We start from the raw sequence: 19,615 nt of genomic DNA, 5'->3' as shown, positions 1-19,615 counted from the left end.
TTTTCAAAGTCTGAGAAGAACAGGTAAACTAAATAACCACACACGCCAAGTGTGAAATTATTGCCTGGATCATAGTAGCTTCAGGTTGGTTAGACTAAATCTAGCTTCTGAAGTTAGTGCACATATATTCCTGGCGGGTTTTGATGGTTACTGGTTGGCTTGCCAGCAGCTTTCCTGTGCTATTCTCTGCCTACTGGCAGATTCTACCCACATTCTGCAATACATGCTTCACTTTTTGCTGGAGTAATGGGTCTTTGCTTGTCACATGTATGCTAAAACTTCTTGCTGTCTGCAAACCCCACTCATCCAAGCAGCTATTTGATGTTTGATATCAGACAAACAGCTTTGATATGAGACAGATGAAAATACTAGGCAGCAAGAGTCAGAGTGCTTGTGGAACAGAGGTACTGGGCTGACAAGCAAAAGATGTGAGAGAAGGGTGCAATTAAATAAAGAAGGAACCAAGGAAAGGAAAACATGTAGAGGTGCTGTGTGCTATTGATAGGAAGAGAGTGAACAGGCAAGGGTATCCTTTAGGGTCAGGAGGGGTGGGCCAAGGGATAGAGTACTGTTGCCAGATCCAAAACCAGAAAAGGCTTCTACAACTTTTAAAAATTGTATAGGAGGAAGTATTCTGCCAGGGAGAACTTCTTTGGTTACTGCCGTTGTTACCCAAAGTGGTTGTGAAGGTTTCCTGAGTTTGTTGGGGAATTAGCTAGGGGGTAATGAAGCAGGATCTCCACCTATGTTTACGGGGATTTTTCCCTCAGTTGAACTCTCAAAATGAACCAAGCCATGATTAATGAAATGGTTTTTATTAAAGAGAATTAAAGATTAAAATCAAAACTTGTTAATTAAAAAACATTATATGAACACACATAAATTCAGAAAATAAAGGTGGTAGCTTACAGAGACAATGAAGGGAACTTATTCTATGGGACTATATATACCTTTCCAAGGAGCAAAGATCTGAGAAGGAAGACGAGCAAAATGAACCAGCGTCTCACTAAGCAGGGAGCCCAACCTTTTCGGTGGGGGTGTAGGTTAGTGGACGTACAGATACACACACACACAAATTACTGAACGCGTGTCTGGTTATACCCCTTGGAGCATGATGTGATTGCTCCTAGAACAATGCTGTGATGGTGTGAATGAAACAATGTTGTTTGAGCCAGGAAGTATCATAATGTTCCCAGGAGCTGCAAGTGCAATGTAACATTTATGTGAAATGTCTGTTGTGTTTGGTGACCTCTAATTTACCAGGACAAGACAACTATGACACAAAGGATTATGGGATTAAAATGGCTTTTACTAGGTTTTTCCTTAGGATGCTCAGGTAGGGAAAGGTCAGGCAGGGTAGGGAAATTGCCAAAAACCAGACCTTTGCACCTTTAGGATCAGTTTTCAGACATAGTCAATATTCGATGGCACACATTCCATGTGACTGTAGGATCTATTTTGATCTCTTATTTGCAGACCAGGGGTGAGTCTTGAATAATTTGCAGACCAGGGATGAGTCCGTGAGATGCTAAGAGAGGGAAGGTTGCTTGCATCACCTCTTTATAGGTACTAAGCTCATCCTTCCAAGTGAGGAGGGGGTCGAGACCTAGCACAGTATTTGCTTTGGTGACTTGAAGGATGTAGGACACATTTGGGGGCAAAGCAGTTAATTTCCAGCTACCCAGCCCTTTGTCCTTTTTGTCTGACAAAGAAAATGAATTGTTACAGTGAATTGGATATGCACTACAAAGCCCTTTAGGTTGGATAGGATTATTATTGGATTAAAGGAATCCCATTAAGAGTGGGGGGGAAAGAGTGAAAATGAAAACTTTTCCCTTCCATTTCAGTTCTGCTCCTTTTAACAAAGAGGAACTATCAGCTATCTTAAAGTTTGGTGCTGAGGAACTTTTTAAGGAACCTGAAGGTGAAGAACAGGAGCCACAGGTACAGAGTTTATCATTTATACATTTGGTTTACTTGTCTTTTCCCATTAACATTTCAGTTTATACATTTGGTTTACTTGTCTTTTCACATTAACATTTCAGTGGTAACAATGTTTGTTACTTTTTATTTCTTTACAGGAAATGGACATAGATGAAATTTTGAAGAGGGCTGAAACCCGAGAAAATGAATCTGGCCCATTAAGTGTGGGAGATGAGTTGCTTTCCCAGTTTAAGGTACTACTTTTTTAATTTTGCAAAGCATATCAAGCATATGAATAAACACACCTCAATTTTATAAATTCCCTCCCTTGCTTACCCTAAGTATTCTTCTGCTTATTTGTTCGTGTAAGCTGATGATAGCACATACTTTGGGTTTTTTTTCCTTGATATGTTTAAAAATTGCAAACAGATGTCAAAATTATTTTAGAAAGACTATGCCTAGTCTTCCATCCTATTTCAGAATTAAAATTTGAGGATGTTTGCCTCCTCAGGAAGCAAATACTCCAGGAACTCATTATTCCAGTAGTTAGGTGAATATGACTGTAGGAAAATCTTTATCTACAAAGCTTTAGGCCATGGTTTCTTAACACAGACAAGAAGAATGTAGTGTGTTTTGTTAGAAGTGCACAATTACACAGATTATATAATGGATTATCGGATTTCTTGATGGCATCACTATGTTAGCTGTGTTCTTTTCAGAAGGAAGCATTTTGTTTCTTTTCACAATGATATATCTCAGTTGCATCACTGTAAGTACAGTGTAGAGTAGAAATTGATTGTGTTATATTAGTAGAATATTCTGGGCCTTTACCAGTTATGCATTGTGACAATTTCATGGGGGTTGCTGTTTCCCCCCATATTTTTCTATTTTGCCATCTTGCTGCCAGTTTCACCACCTCTGATTGAAAGCTTCAGAATATCTAAGGTACACAAGATTTTGTTTTCGCTTTCATTCTCACATCTGCAACTGCTGTTTTCTAGAAGAATGCTGCTGACACTCTTATTTGGTCAAGGGCTATAGAATTATTCCCTTACTAAGAACAGAACAAGTTCCAGAGTTAAGTGGTCAGTGGTTTAATTGATTCTGGCAACCATGGAGCAAACCATGTTTACAGCCCTTTAAGTACATCCTAAAAGTTAGATTAGAACAGTTAGAAAATAAGAAATAATGTTTTCCCCTTTTAAAAAAAAGTTTAGCAAAAACTGTTCTGAAAGATTTTTTTTTTTCTGTTACTGTTCATTCGACCCAGTGGTCCTCATCAGCCACAAGATACTTTATTTGGGGGGGGGGGGGAATCAACTGCAGATGTTCTGTCCATAGGGTGGAAATTGTACTTTCTGTTTGGTTATATACTGGATTACTATTTCCACAGATGTGTATCATATATTAAACAGGAAATTTATTTGATTTTGATTACACATCACTCTTTCTGTCATGAACATTGTTGCACTTGTAACTATTTCTGACAAAACCAAATGTTTTGATAGGTGGCTAATTTCTCCAATATGGATGAAGATGACATTGAACTGGATCCTGAACAAAACTCAAGGAACTGGGAAGAAATAATTCCAGAGGTCCACCGACGAAGATTAGAAGAAGAAGAAAGACAAAAGGAACTGGAAGAAATTTATATGCTTCCAAGAATGAGAAACTGTGCAAAACAAGTGAGCTTTACCTTTAAGAGGTCTTCTCCCACATCCTATTGGTGCTGGATCAAATTGCACTTGAAAACTAAAAAACTTTTAACATCAAATTTGAGCACTTAATTTTTGTATTCTTGCTTTTTTAAAAAAACGTATAGATCAGCTTTAATGGAAGTGAAGGGAGGCGTAGGAGCAGAAGATATTCGGGATCAGATAGTGATTCTATCTCAGAAAGAAAACATCCCAAAAAACGTGGAAGACCACGAACTATTCCACGGGAAAATATCAAGGGATTTAGTGATGCTGAAATTAGGAGGTAAGAGGCAAAGAAAAAAATCTACATGTGGAAAGTAGCAAACGACATTTCATTGGACTGTTCTGAAAAAAGTATTAAAACAAAACAGTCCTAAATTATCCAAACATTGTTTCAAAATTATTTCTTATCAGTATATATTTTAGTTTATTTTATGTTTTAGTTAAGTCTTTATACTTTCTTTTGACAAAGGAAGATCTCTTGATAAAGTTAGTGTATTGAACATTAATTTGTATAGGTTTATGTTACACTGCTGAAATAAGTTGGTTCCATGCTTGTTTAAATACAGGTACAGTGGTGAAAACTGATTTGGGTATGTTTGTTGTTCTCTGCAATTCCTATATATATATATTTTTGTGCTAAAACAGGTGTTTCTAGAGGCAGATTTTTGGGGAGGGAGAGTAATTGTTGGGGTGGATTTGGGCATTGGCAGAGTAATACTGTGTAAACATTACTAAACACAGATCCAGGTTGATTGTCTTTTTCACAATATGAAATATCAGTTTGTGAAATTACTATGTAAATCTGTATAAATCTGTGACAGATCATATGTGCAAGTGTATGTGGTTCATTAACTTTTGATATTTTTTCAAAAGAAAAAAATCTGCAACAGTTTTAATTTTAACTGTATGCTGTTTATTTGTGTACTATGCATATTTTATAGATATAGCTTAAGTGAGATTTGATAGTTTAAACAACTTGCAATTAACATATCCAGTTCTTTTCTGTTAGGTTTATCAAGAGTTACAAGAAATTTGGGGGACCTCTTGAAAGGTAAGTGTACCATATAGCCAGGACTTTTTCACTATATTGAAACATTAAACTGAAACTCAGTATAATTAAAACAGAAGTAATGCTGGTTTAGCCAGCCAGGGTCTGAGGTGTCAGGCTGTTCCAGATAGGGTTGTGCTCCTCTTGAAAGAGCATGATCACAGCTTGGGGAAGTTAGATCCATGCCTGTGGCTGGACACTTGGGTGCCATCTGTAGTATACAGCACCTTAACCAACTTGGCTGTGACTCTTCCTGTAAAAACAAGACCTGGTTACCACCATGCTGTGAATTCTAGTGATGTGTAATTCAAAAATTGTTATTTTAATTACAGATCAGAAAGTTGGAAAGGCATGAATTTTATTTCCTTAAATATCAGCAGTATTGTTACCATTCTGAAAAGTCATATTGGGAAAAATTTTCTGGTTTAATAAATATCAGAATACCACCCCCAATTTAGTGAAAACAGTAATCATGTCCTTTTTGAAGGAAAGTAAAACAATAAATTTGAAGTATTTTCCCTCCCCTGGGGGAACACGGAGGGAGTTTTAAAGTTTAAAGAGCTGAAGTGCTCGGACTGGCTGGAGGCCAGGGCAAGCTTCTTCATCCTCCTTCTCTCTCTGCTCTTGCTGCTTACCTATGATTCCCAGTTCCCATATTATCAGGAGTGGAAATATCAGAATCAGGGAGGACCTTTTGCAAAATCAGATATTGTTAATCAGGCATTTTATCATGTCAGTAATATCCAGTTACACAACCCTAGTGTTCACATCCAGATTAGACTAGAGCAGTGAGCTTTAGGCTGTATCTTAAGGCTATCTAGGAACAGGTGCTGGACAGAATGCAACACGTTTTCTGATGAGAACAGGGTACCAGGGACATCTCTCTCATTCGTTTTGAAAGAACTTTACTGGTTTTCAAGTGCTTGTTAGTCCTTTCTTTTTATAAAGCCCTATGCTGTTTGAGAACAAGGCCCATCTACTGCCATATGAACATGCTTGATTTTACCTTCTCGGGTAGGGTGGATGGCTACTGGAGCAAGGCTGTGGTGGTTCTGTTGGCTCCATTCTCTGTTGGCTCATACTAATTTTTATATGGTTGTTTGTAGATATTATTTTAATTGTAATTTATTTGTGTTTGCTGAGAATCAGCACAGCACAGTGCTACAGTGCTAAATTTGAAATTATTTTAGTGAATAATCACTGAAACTATATCTAGTTTTTTTTCCTACCAATGTATATGCTTCTCAACATGGCCAGATGTAGAGGCCTAAATCTGCAGATTAGGACCATGTACAGACTAGAGATATTTTTCTGCAAACTTTGTATGGGGGGGGGGGGAGAACCTAGGTCAGAAACCTGGGGAAAAATCAAAGAGGGTGAAATCAATCCAGGAGCATTTGCACATAAAACACAGCTCTGTTGGAGCCATAGCTGCTGCCTCCCTCTTTCCCCCTTTCTTTGGGGGGAGGGAGGTGCTCACCACGAGGCTGAGAGCCAACTGTCAGCTGGGTCAGGTGCAGAAGAGGCAGTGTTGTCACTTCTCCCTCATTCCCTGGCAGGCCTGCATCTGAGCGACCTGTGGGTCAAGCTGAAATGTTCAGCAACTCTGCAGAATCTGAGAAGGCTGTGCTGCCATGATGGGCATGGGACAAAGGAGGGAGTAATGTGAAGCAGTGAGGAGAGTTGCCTGTCAGTATAGGACTTGTGGATGGGCAGGGCAGTGAGGAGAGGAGTAGGTGGCAGTGAGGTCAGACTGAGGAAAGGGGGGAGCAGGAAGGTAAGGGGACATGGGGAACAGTATTGAGGTAAGGGTGGAGGAGTATAGTGTGGGAAGAAAAAGATAGGAGGCGGCAGCAGTGGGAGGAAAAGGGTGCAGAAAGGTGATGGAGCAGTGTCAGAAGCAAGAGGAGAAAGCAAGGACCAGTGAGGGGATTTTCCTGAGTTTCTCACGGATCTCCAAATGTATAATTATTTTCTTCGAATACGTGACCTTTTAATGCTTCTCATTTTATATTGATTCTGCTTCCTATATCTACCTAGAACCTAATAGAGATTATTACTTAGTCCCTTAGTTTGGTTTTACTGATCTGTTGGAAGTCAGTAAACAAATGTATAGTCTCTTGGCATAGCAAATGACTATGAATTAGCTCAGGCACAGAAGGTGATTGCCGGTTTTATTTGGGGTGGGGGGCTTCTGCCAGAACAAACAAGCAGGAAGCAGAAAACCAGTAGCCAAGTGCTCCTGGCCAGAACACTAAGAGAGGCAAATGGCAGCAAGTCCTCTTGGAAGCCCTCTGTGTCCACTGCCGCCTGTATTGGCTACCAGTGAAGGGCCACTGTTAAATTCTGTAGGAAGCTAATACAGATGTGCCTTGACTGCACATTTCCTCATTAAGAGAGTTATACAAATACCTAGCATTTATGTCTTTTCTGTTCTCGATTTTGAAGGCATCTGTCATGTATGGAGACTAGAGCTGTAATACTTGTGTTTTGTTATAGATTGGATGCAATAGCTAGAGATGCTGAACTAGTGGATAAATCTGAAACAGACCTCAGACGGCTTGGAGAGCTAGTACATAATGGATGCATCAAGGCTTTAAAGGATAGCTCATCTGGACAAGAAAGAGCAGGTATAGGTTGCATGAAAAAATTAGAAGAACTACAACAGATATTGAAAGCTACAAGAAAGAGCTTGCACAACATTTTTTCTATCCATGCATGTAGTTGCTATCTTTGACATGCTTCTGAGTAAACACACATGGCATCTTAGATATAGCTGGTACCAATTGCACTTTGCCAGCCATTTCTGTGAGCCATACCCATGTGTAATGGTTATCCATTCCAGTGTTTAATTAGGGACTGTTTGGATTACTCGTGCAGATAAAAATGTATTGTGAATTAGCCATAAAAGGCTAAAAGGATTAGGCAGCTTCCTCAGCAGTTCCCATTCCACTGCACTAGTTGGCGTAGGGTAGAGAAGCTTGTTTAGTATTCTGGAATTCTGTATAAAGCATACTGTCGTGCTGCTTACAATATCATGCAAAATAAAACTTTTTATTTTAGGATGTCAGTAAAGGCAAACATAGACCAAAGAGGAGATGGACCAGCATACATTTTGTGTCACAGATCACAAAGTACATTTTCTTAGTTTGGTGGTAACTTTTATTGGGTTAGGTATTGTTTTAATATTGCTTCCAATATATCAGAGAAGTACAGATTACATTTTCTCAAACTGTTTAGACAAATGCCTAGGGGTGTGCAAGCCCCCCCCCCCCATTGGTATTTCCCAATCTTCCCATATCCCAATACCGGTATGGTATTCGGATTCGGTAAATATTCGGGAAAGCCAAATTTTTTCAGCTCCATTATACCTTATGGGGACCATTATATACCTTATGGGGATCATTATAGTAAATAATCTTTTATAGTAAAAAGGTTATAATGGAGAATAGGTGCAGGGGTCTCTCGGTCTCTGTGGGGGTTGTTTTTTGAGGTAGAGGCACCAAATTTGCATCATAGTTACTGGTGCCTCTCCTCAGAAAACCCCCCAAAGAAGGTTCCCCCCCCATTCATTTCTTTCAGTGGAGGAGTGAAAGGCATTTAAAGGGATCACAGTCCCTTTAAATGCCTTCTCCAAGCCACGTGACTGTGGCGAGAGTCCAAAGGCATTTAAAGGGACTGTAAGCCCTTTAAACTTCTGGGTGAACTTGCCGCGGATTCGTGTGGCTTGGAGAAGGCATTTAAAAGGACCATAATCCCTTCAAATGCTCTTTAAATTTAGCTGGTGGCCTAAAAATCCCAAATAGTTTCAGGATTTGGGGGGCTTGGCCGTTTGGGATAGCCGAAATGCAGCCCCATTCGGTAACCAGCTTAAAAAATAACGGTAAGGTATTTTTCGGGCATTTTTTCTGGTTTGGTTTATGCCAAATGCACACCCCAAATGAGGCCATGTTGGCAGTGCAGTTTACCTTGTTAGTATCTGGGGAAAAATTGGTACACATTCTTATGGTACACTTATATGATTGCCACTTCCTTATTGTGATCACATATTTAAAATATATCATGTTCCTTGATATTTTGGGTTGCTTTGGAGCAGCTGCATATAAAACTAATGTAATGTTTATCTGCACTGTATTCCTGTTTTAAGGGGGCAGACTTGGCAAAGTTAAAGGCCCAACTTTCCGAATATCAGGAGTTCAGGTAAATGCAAAACTAGTCATCTCACATGAAGAAGAACTAGCACCATTGCATAAATCCATTCCTTCAGATCCAGAGGAAAGGAAGAGGTTAGTTGATGACTTTTTTGGTTTATGATATATGATAGAGCACTGTTAAGACTGTGTATAATAAATTAAAATGTTTCGCCCACATATTGCCAGAGTGAAGTAGTAGAGAGTGAAGTAGTAGTTTGGAGTATTTGTCTAGGCCTGAGGGGAGCCAGGTTCAAATCTTTGTTTGTCAGGAAACCAGTTGGGTGGCTTTGGGCCTGTAAGTCTTTCTTAGCTAAACTTAACTTACAGGATTGGTAGCATAAAATGGAGGAAGAGAGAATCATCTGTGCTACCTTGAGCTCTTTGGAGGAAGGATGGAATAACAATGAACTAATAACTCCACCACCCTTCAGTTCTGCCACAGCACATTCCTGAACAAGCCCCTGGTTCTTGCCACTGCCACCCAGACTTGTAGAGAGATCGTTCAATATTTTTAATTCTGTCCAACGCTTTTCTGTAGCATCTTAATAAATAATGGTATTATATAAAAGCTAATGAGCTTGCGCTCTACTTTTCATTTAGATACGCCATACCTTGTCATACTAAGGCAGCTCATTTTGATATAGACTGGGGTAAAGAAGATGACTCTAATCTTCTAATAGGCATCTATGAATATGGATATGGTAGCTGGGAAATGATAAAAATGGATCCAGATCTCAACTTAACACACAAGGTAAGTCCTATTTTCCATCTCTCCACCATATTGTTACTCGGGCAGATGCTTGCAGAAAGATTACTGGTGTAGCAAACAGGCTGTACTTTGGATGGTAGACATAAATGGCTGTGTTCCCTTAAGGCCTCTTTTCCTCACTCTTCCTCCTCCTTTTATTAGTATTTCTGTTGTATCTTCTGAAAACACAGTCTTTTCTTTCTATAGAAGTTCTTTGTTCCTTTACACATGTTACACACAGAAAAGGAGCTTTGTGTTTGAGACAAAAGTGAGTCACGTAGTAGAGACCAGGCCAGCCAGTGATCTGATAAGAACTACAGTACATAGATAAAACACAGTAAAAACGAACACATGGTTTGTTTTGTTTGTTTTTAATCCCCTGAAACAGGGTAGCTTTATTACTTTTTTGTTACACCTATACACTACAGAAAAGAAAAAAGGGAGGGAAAGTTACCCCAGGAAAAAAAGGACAGTAAATAAAAACCCACACTATAACTAAAACCCCAAGAGAGAGGGTTCTAATCAGTTAGTATTCTGTTAGTATTTAAAACAAAAAACTTTTCGTTTGAGTCAATGTAATCGGAAATTAGTGAGTTCATATTAGTAATAATAGTCTCTTCTTCTTCTATGTGCGTTCAGAGTTCTTTCATCATCATCACTGTTTGCAGGACTTCTAATATTTTAAAGAGTTACTTTGGTTTTCTCAGTCGTAAGTAATATGCTTCCTTGGCCTCAGCACTCGTTGCACCTGGGTCTCCGTCTCCGTCTTCTATGGTTTCTGCGCCTCCCCCTTCTTCTTGCTGTTCTTCTTCCTTCGATCCGAAAAACCGCTTCAACCATTCTTCTGAAAAACGAACACATGTTAAAGCCAGCAAGTCTAATAGTATCAATGCCCAAAAAAGCAGAGAGCAAGAAATCTTAAAACAGATCAACCACCCCATGCATAATAAATCAGGTAGTATAAAATACTGGGACACAGAGGGAGAACAAGAAATAAGAATTTAAAAATCCGTCAACAGGAATATTTGAAGTGTCAAAAATGGGTGTAGCTGGGTACCACAACTGAAAAGGCTCTGTCCCTTGAGACGGCCAAAGCAGAGCATCCAAAAAAGACTTCAACAAACATCAGATTCATAAGGGTCCTTTAGGTACCCTGGTCCCAAAAGTTGTAGGGCTTTAAAGGTCACAGTGAGCATTTCAACTTGGGTCTGAAAGCCAGTTCTTATAGAACTGTTTCCTAATAACATTTTGTATCCATTGAATCTTCCTATGCATTGTTACCCAAAACAGTCCCTGTGTAAGGCATGTCATGTGAAAAACCTCCCCTATGTGAAACTTAGAAAACGAGTTCTGGGGCCAAGTCTGTAAGATGCCCTCCAAAGTAGAATATAAGTGGGTTTCAAGCACAGACTTGTAAAATTACATTGGACTTAAATTCAGCAACCTTTCCCAGTCTGTTCCTATTTATAAAGGTGATGAAATTCTGCATATACTTCAAAGAAAGCATTTGAAACTGCATTCTCAGAGGGGGAGGGGCTTTGGCGCATTGACACGGTTGGCACCGGGAATCGCTCCCGGGCACCGCTGGCTCTTTGTTCTTTTTAGGGGAGTTTTCAAAGGATCCCGAACTCCACTAGACCTCCTGGACGGAGGTCTGGTGCAAGGGACTTCATTCGCACGCACAAACACACCCCATGAGTGGCAGCGAGCGGGTGAAAGCCCTGGATCATCCGAGAAGCAAGGAACAAAGCGGCGTAGTTATGGCAGCCATAACTGCACCAGATGTGAGCGCCCCATAAGAAGAGAGGTATTTGAGTCTCATCCATAACACCGATGAAGATATACATTGTAAGTACCTGTAAAAGCAACATCGAAGAAACCGACAGTCTTTTGGTTAAGCCCCTTTAAAGTTTTAAAAGGAAAGGAAGAGTGGAATTGCCCTTCCTCCGCGGAGTGGCTGGGACAATTACGAAAAGAAAGCTGAGCTAAACACTTCTTGGGGCAAGGAGGGACTGTTGTTTGAGCCTCTACAAAAGGATTACAAAAAAAGAAAGATATTTAGAGTGGAATTCGTTACTTTGTGGCAACTTTTTATGACATCATGCTTCATTGCTGAGTGGAGGAGTTTATTATGTCTAGAGTCTCTTGTAGAGCTGCAAAGCACTTCACTTGTGTTGAAGGATTCTCGGTTGCTAATATCTCTATGAAAGCTACTATCTGGTAAATGCGGTCAACTCTGAAGAGAATATTGACAAATAATTTGCAGAGACTTTGGGTTTTGCTGGGTTGAACTGGGACTTTTGCTATCACAGTAAAATGGGTGATCAGGACACACAGAAAAAAATGCCAGATGATGGATGCTTAGACAGCTCTGCAGAAACCAACCTGCTGCAGTTGTCCTGGGAGGAGCTTCAGCTTATAATTGTTGATGCAGTCAATCTGGCAGTTAAAAAGGCTTTTGAATCAATACTAGACAAAAAAGATACTACACTAAGCCAAAATACAAGCAAGACAAAGGAACCCCAGCACCAAACTGTGCAAAATGCAGAACAACACTACACTACAATCATGCTGACCCAATCTACAGAGAAAAGGAACCTCAGCACCACACTGTGCAAGATACAGAACAACACTACAATCAGGTGGATTTAACCTATAGAGAAAAGGAGCCTCAGCACCAAACTGCGCAAGACATAGAACAACACTACAATCAAACTGATTTAACCTACAGAGAAAAGGAACCTCAGCACCAAATTGTGCAAGATGCAGAACAACACCACAAATAAGTTGGCCCAATCTACAGTGAGAATAACAGATCTACTAAAAGACTGTTAAAACTCTAGAATCCTCAAAGTTATAAAGGGAGAAATATTCCAGAGAGAAGATAAAACAGAATTTATGGAATCCTTTAGTACCTTAAAAATTGAATACAGATGGCAAGTTTTAAAGCAAATCTTCTCTCCCTACAAGGGGAAAAGACATAGAAACAAGACTTTATTGAAAAGAAGAAATCACAAAAAGAAGAAAAGAATTAGGCCCTATAAATAAAACTGGTTTAGGGAACCCTAGTTTATGTGCAACAAACTCAGATGGGCTGGGGAATATCTAACCCCTTCATGTAACTGTAAATTATAAAATTGGTCCAGGGAATCTTTATACATGTGTAACTGATTAACATTGATTATAATTCAGTTTGCTTTTCTATACGTGTACAAAACTATAGCCCATATTAAAAATATTCAAGGGAAGATTAAATGTTTGAGAAAGTCTTGTAATAGATGATATAAATTATAAGAGAATAAATTGTATAAAACATTTGGACTAGAGAACCCTTATGAATGTTTATTTGAATAAGATTGGTTAGAGAAGTATGTTTAAAAACTTTAATTCATATTTAGGTAAGGCTTACAATATAGAATTGCATAGATTGTAAACTTATAAAGGTATCAAAGTTTTAATCTGATATAAAAGGTGTTATATAAACAAGATTGGTTTAAGGAACCCATGAGCTTGTGTAACTTGATTGATTAGAAAATATAGGTATGCTTAAAAAACTTTATTAAACAGAAGATTATTTTAAAATATGTAAGCAAGGCTGATATTAAGAATTCAGTTTGATGTAAAAGGTAGGCTAGAGAATTAGAACAAATAGAATGAGAAAAGAATATGACTATGGATTTGGGGAATTGTATAAATTTAGTTAATATCTAAATGTATCATAGAAGATTATTGTAGATAGACAGTGTTCAAATAGAAGGAACATGTTTTGTTAATCTATAGAGTTGCAAAAAATATAGTCTTATGTGATTATGAAATTTTAAGTTATACTTAAATCTGGATTTATAGAAAATGGTAATAAAATGTTTTTGACAGTGCTTAAATATTAAAAAACTAGCAGTAAAGCCCGTTGTGAAAGCAATACAACGGGATCTAGAAAGAGGCTCTGGGGCAGTGCTCTGGCTTTGGGCAAACAGTGTCAATTTGCTGTGGTGACCTCAGCAGGGTATAATGACAGAGTCCACTGTTTTCTCCAGAGGAACTGATCTCTGCTACCTGAAGAGCAGTTGTAATTGTGAGTGATCTGTAGCCCTCACCTGGAGATTGGCAGCAATTGTTACCCAGGACAAAATGGCTGGTTTGGAGGGTGGAGTCTATGGCATTCTACCTGTCTGAGGTCCCACCCCTCTGCAAACCCCACCCTCTCCAGGCTCCACCCCTCAAATCCCCAGGAATTTGTCAGCATGTAGTTGGCAACCCCATCTCCTTCCCAGCTAGCCATCAACCTACCATTATCTGCCCCTTTGACTTCAGCTGACTTCTGCCCTCCCTTCTGCAGAGCAGTTGTAATACTGAGTGCTCTCCAGCCCTCACCTGGAGATTGGCAACAATGGTTCCCTATGTGGGACTGACTGGTTTGGAGGGTGGAGTCTATGGCAGTGTACCTGTCTGAGGTCCCACCCCTCCTCAAACCTCACCCTCTTCAGGCTCCATCCCTCAAATCTCCAGGAATTTCCCATCTGGAGTTGGCAACCCTATCAGGGTCATAGGGTCTACCCTCCTAAAGCAGTCATTTTCTCTAGGGGAACTGATCTCTGTCATCTGGAGATCAATTGTAACAGTGGGAGATCTCCAGGTCCCACCTGGAGATTGGCAACCCTAGGGGAAAGTCAGCTGCACAGCAGGGGGTTGAAGAGAATGGTTTGATGGCTGCTGGGCCAAGATTGGCAACAATAGTTCCCCAGGAGCCCCATCGTAAATATCGTAAACAATTCCTAAAGATTTTCCAAAACACTACTCTGTTGATAAATTGCAACACTTTAAAGTAGCACCAAAGTTTTAAGATCTCTCCAGCTGTCACCTGGAGACTGGCAACAGCTTGTCTGGAGTGTGGGCAGTATGGCATTGTATCTGTCTTGAGGTCCCCCTCTTCCTCCTCCTCCTCAGATCCCACCCTCAGCAGGCTTCATCCCTAAAATATCCTGGAAGTTTCCAACCTGGGGTTGGCAACCCTATGTCCTGGAGTTCCAACCTGGAGTTGGCAACCATCAGCCAACCTTTATCTGCCTGTCTGTCTTAAGTTTTACAACCCCCCCTCCCCACAGCCTCTGCCTAGGGAGCAGCTGACATCGTTCTCCTCTCCCAACTGAAAATTCCAACTGCCTTGCGGGGGGGGTGAGTTTGAGGTGTGGAATGGAGTGTGGTCCAATCAGCTTCCATATGCAAATGACCTTGGAATGCTGGGCGGGACTGCACAAAGCAGCCAGTCAACTCAGCCAGTGTCTTCTGAGTGGCAGTTTTTCCGGCCTAACACTAAAGGCGGGCATTTTAGAACTTTGGCACCCACTATTCAATTATATATAAGGAGACATAGTGTAGTGTTTAACATAGGCCTGCAATTAGACATATATGTATGAGGTAGTTTAAGAGATATAATAATGCTATTATTACTCTCATGTTTGTTTGTTTGTCTATTTATTTTGTTTAAAATAATAAAAACTATTATGAGGTGAAATTGCATTTTCAGATTCTACCAGATGATCCAGATAAAAAACCCCAGGCCAAGCAGTTGCAGACTCGTGCAGACTACCTCATAAAATTACTCAATAAGGATCTTGCAAGGAAGGAAGCACAAAGACTTTCTGGAACAGTAAGTAACTGTGTTGTCAGAAGAAAATAATGTGTTGTCAGAAGAAATAAATTGCAGTATTCCTTGAGACTGTATATCTGTACAGTATTTACTTCATGTTGCAATTAAATGCAAGGTTGTACTCACATAAATAAATCATAATTTTTATAAGTATGTTTTTTTATTCTTTCTATTTGTGTGTGTAACTTAGCTGGAAGAATAACCTGAGAAAAAAGCATTAGTAATAACACAAGTTTAAAATAATTTGACGTTGAATTTTTTTCATAATTAGGGAGGCTCAAAAAGGCGAAAAATGAGGATCAAGAAGAACAAATTGGCAAAAGCAAAAATTAAAGAGGAAATGAAAAGTGACTCTTCCCCACCTCCTTCAGATAAATCTGAAGAAGATGATGAGGACAGTAAGGTAAGTCCCTCATAGTTGTATTTGTAAAAATCAGAATTACAGTGTTGTTTTTGTCTGTGAACCATTTTGAAATTCTGTTACCCAGATAATACACTGCAAGCTGAGGACAAAGTTACAGAAAATGGTGGTTTACAAAGAGCCATTTAGTGACTTCTTAGCTGAGGTGTGATTTCAATTAGTGACTTCCTGATTTATAGCCCAGATGCTGAAGCTTGATTGATTATCAGCTCTCTGTTCTGAAACAGCCATGTAGAGAAAGAAGCCAAAATACCATTGCTTAGGCAAATTAAGTTTTCTCCTACCCATTTAATTGCATTATATAAGCTTCCTATTAGAAATACTTTTTAGGCAATAGTGGCTTTAGAGTTATTCATGTCAGAGATACTACTGATCTCCATTTCTGTTGAACTTTTCTCTATAAATTACCAAATTGGTATATGTGATAGCATTTGGAAATTTAGCAGTCTAAATGCTGCATCAATACCTTGACTGGAATTGGAAATGCACTGAAATATTAAATTGGAATGCCTTGTCTCCAGACAGTGGAGGAACATATTCTTATCCGCATTGTGCTTCGTCATTGCTCTGTAGGCACGCCATGCGCAATTTTTTTTGCAAAGGCTTCCATTTAACCCAAGAAGACGTTCCACCTCCCCGTCCATGCCCTACCCACTCCATGGGTGGTCAAGCTTTCAGCTCTTCCAGCTCTCTTGCCTCATTAAGGGATTAGTCTAATAGAGTGTACAGTACAGCACAACAGCCTCATCCTTTGCTCCTTCAGTTCAAACTACAACTTCAGCTGCCATTCTCCTCTCCCCTGCTGGGGCCCCAGCAGGGACAGAGTATGAGCAACAGGCCTTCTCCCACCCTGAAGCTTCACGGGTGGACAGGCCCACTGGCAGAAGCTCTCTAAACTCATCAGAGCCACTGGCACTTTCTTACTCTGTATCTCAAGGCCAGGAGGCCCCAGCAAAAATCACTTAAGAACATAAGAGATGCCAATGTTGGATCAGGCCAAAGGCCCATCTAGTCCAACACTCTGTGTCACACAGTGGCCAGAAACACCAGGTGCCATCAGGAGGCCCACCAGTGGGGCCAGAACATCAGAAGCCCTCCCACCGTTGACCTCCCCCCCAAGCACCAAGAAGACAGAGCATCACCAGAGCCCCTACCTATACCTTGTGGCTAATAGCCACTGATGGACCTCTGCTCCATATGCTTATCTAATTCCCTTTTGAAGCCGTCCATGCTTGTAGCTGCCACCACTTCCTGTGGCAGTGAATTCCAAGAGGAAATCCCCCCCCCCACACACACACACATTCACACAGCACTGGTCTCAATTGACAGGTTTCCCTCCACCAGATCTCTCTTCCTACATTACTAAAAGTGGTCAAAGATGTTAAGCATGACCTTAGAGCAAAAAATCAATGCTATAGAAGAAAGGAAGGTGTCTCTTGTTCTCCCTCCACCTTCTCTTCTTCCTCCGCCTCCCAGGAAAAAAACAACGGAAGGGATCCAGTAGGGACCAGTGTCATTCCTCTGAGAAGCCAGGCTCTTCCTCTCCAGACCCTAGAAACTCTGATAGAACCTGCCATTGCAGCTCATCTTCTCGGACCCACAGGCCACAAGGCCAGTGCCCTGCCATTGCTTCCCAGGCCAGCTCCCTCTGCCTTCTCTGGTCATTCAGGAGTCATTGCACTTTGATTCTGTGGCATCAGACAAGGAAGAAGAGGAGTGGCCTGGGAAAGACACAACCTCATTGGGCCCAGCCTCCACAAAACTGCTTCAACACAAGGACTTCCCACACCTCTTAGGGAAGGTTATCTCCAGTCTGACATCTGCAGGCCAATCTACCCCAGAGACCCTTCAAGACATGTCCAACAGCAGATTCTTTTGTGAGCCAGTTCCACTTCCTGTCCAGATTCCTTTGAGGATTCCCCTAGAACTGAATGGGCCTCCCTGCGTGAAGGCTTGCATTAAGTGGCAAAAAGAATATACACACTGTCCACCACCACTATGAAAGCCCTGAAGATTCCTCTAGTGGATACACCAGTATCTGGCCTGGTATCTAAGGCTATCCTTCCCAAAGATGGGGGATAGTACCCTCAGAGGTCAAAGCAGCATGGAAACTAGTTCTCCCTCAGGAAGGCACATGAAGCCTCAGCCCTCTCTGTCAAAGCAAGTGCAGCCTCATCAGTCTTTTATGGAGCATCCATTCTCTGGGCAGAGGAACTCAAAACTCCAGCAAAAAACCTCCTAAAATCAAGAGAGAAGATTGTTGCCTCAACCTCAGGGCAGCAATTGCTCCCCTCAGACAGGCAGCAATGATAAACCTGATAGCCCTGACAGGAAATTCTGGCTCTCATGATCTTCTGTCTCAAAACCATTCCTTGGGTCTAATTTCATCATGTCCCCTTCAGCGGCTCCTGCTGCCCCACCAAAGTGACATCATTCACCATCATCACAAAGACATCTCTGTTCTACCCAGTGTACGACACTGCTTCCAGTCATGGTTCCAAGACTCCCATCTGGCAGTGGGCATTCTCTTACCAGTGGAAAGTGACTTCCCAGAGTGAACGTCACCATGGATGCCGGTCTCCTCAGCTGGGGAGCACTTGGCTAACATCTAGTTGCCGAAGGACAGTGGAACAAATCAAAGTGCACAGCATCAGCTGGTTGGAACTAAGTGCAATTGGGCTCACACTTCTCTCCTACAACATGTGACAGAGCATTGTAATGTTCTAGTTCCCACTGACAACATGACAAAACAGCATGTCAACCATCAGGGAGGTACAAGGTCTTGATCCCTGCAGAAGAAAACAGCCTGTCTATTTCAGTGGGCAGAGGCCCTCAGAACCCAACACCATCAGGGTATTTACAATCTAAATGCAGGTGGGCTCAGTTGACAGGACCTGGATCCAAGGGAATGGACCCTCAATTCCATAGTCTTCCAAACAGTGACCAGGAGGATGGGCATCCCCTGCATGGACCTCTTTGTGGCTCCAGTCAACAAAGTACCAAAATTCCTGTTCAGATTTCCATCAAGGGGGACAAATGCACTCAGCCCCTTGGCCAAAGGGTCTCCTCTGTGCCTTTCCTCCAACATTGCTCATAGTGAGAACTGTCAGCAGCATATGAAGAGAAGCAACAGACATGATCTTCATCACACCCTACCGGCCAAGGAGACCCTGATTCTCCAACCGGGTAGCAATGGCACAACAACCATCCTGGGTCATTCCAGTGGCCCATGACATTCTTTTGCAGGGCCCCTGATCCATCCCAATCCACCTTGTCTCTGCCTTTCTATGTGGAAATTGAAAGAAGGATGTTAGAGCATCATGGCTACCCAGAAATGACAAAGTGATCCTGGCATCTAGGAGACCTTCATCTCAAAGAATATATGAGACCATTTGGAAAGCTTTTCACAGGTGGTGTCACATGAAGAAAACTAACGCTGTTGCTGCAAAGGCTCCAGAGGTTCTTCAGTTCCTCCAGGATGGACTAGAATAGGGCCTCAGACACACAATCTTCAGCACCAGCTGGCGGCCTGCTCATCAGTTCCCTGCCACATTGCTGGACAACCTCTCTTTAGACACAGCCACATAAAATGTTTCCTAAGAGAACAGCAATACCCAGTCCTCCCATCTATCATTTTCCTACGGGAACCTACACAAAGTGCTGAGAGTCCCACATAGACCTCCATTTGAACCTTTAAGGTTGGTTCTACTAAGAATACTATTCTTCAGTGTAGCCTTTTTCATAGCAATCACCTCAGCCAGGAGGAACTAAGAACTTGCTGTTCTTTCTATCAGAGAAATGCTGTGTTCCTTTCCAGAGGATTTGGTGACCCTGCACACCAACCCCCTCATTCATTCCAAAAGTAAACTCTTAACTTTCACAGGGATCAGGAGATCCATCTTTCCACACACATCTCCTTAGGTTAAGTGAAAGCC

General features: G+C 41.2%; 1 protein-coding gene across 1 annotated transcript in view; it reads left to right on the top strand.

Moving 5' to 3' along the window:
* Nucleotides 1-19,615, top strand: part of CHD1 (chromodomain helicase DNA binding protein 1) — an 83,435-nt gene that overhangs the window by 54,093 nt on the left and 9,727 nt on the right. Inside the window, exons 20-29 of the mRNA XM_015414740.1 lie at nt 1,848-1,944; nt 2,082-2,177; nt 3,432-3,608; nt 3,746-3,903; nt 4,633-4,674; nt 7,171-7,301; nt 8,819-8,957; nt 9,465-9,615; nt 15,137-15,259; nt 15,531-15,662. Of these exons, the coding sequence (XP_015270226.1) occupies nt 1,848-1,944; nt 2,082-2,177; nt 3,432-3,608; nt 3,746-3,903; nt 4,633-4,674; nt 7,171-7,301; nt 8,819-8,957; nt 9,465-9,615; nt 15,137-15,259; nt 15,531-15,662 (1,246 nt within the window). The remainder of the gene's footprint in view (nt 1-1,847; nt 1,945-2,081; nt 2,178-3,431; nt 3,609-3,745; nt 3,904-4,632; nt 4,675-7,170; nt 7,302-8,818; nt 8,958-9,464; nt 9,616-15,136; nt 15,260-15,530; nt 15,663-19,615) is intronic.

This window comes from Gekko japonicus, unplaced genomic scaffold, assembly GCF_001447785.1.
Source record: "Gekko japonicus isolate JY-2015 unplaced genomic scaffold, Gekko_japonicus_V1.1 scaffold1625, whole genome shotgun sequence".
Lineage (NCBI taxonomy): Eukaryota > Metazoa > Chordata > Lepidosauria > Squamata > Gekkonidae > Gekko > Gekko japonicus.
This window is presented reverse-complemented; position numbering and strand designations above follow the sequence as displayed.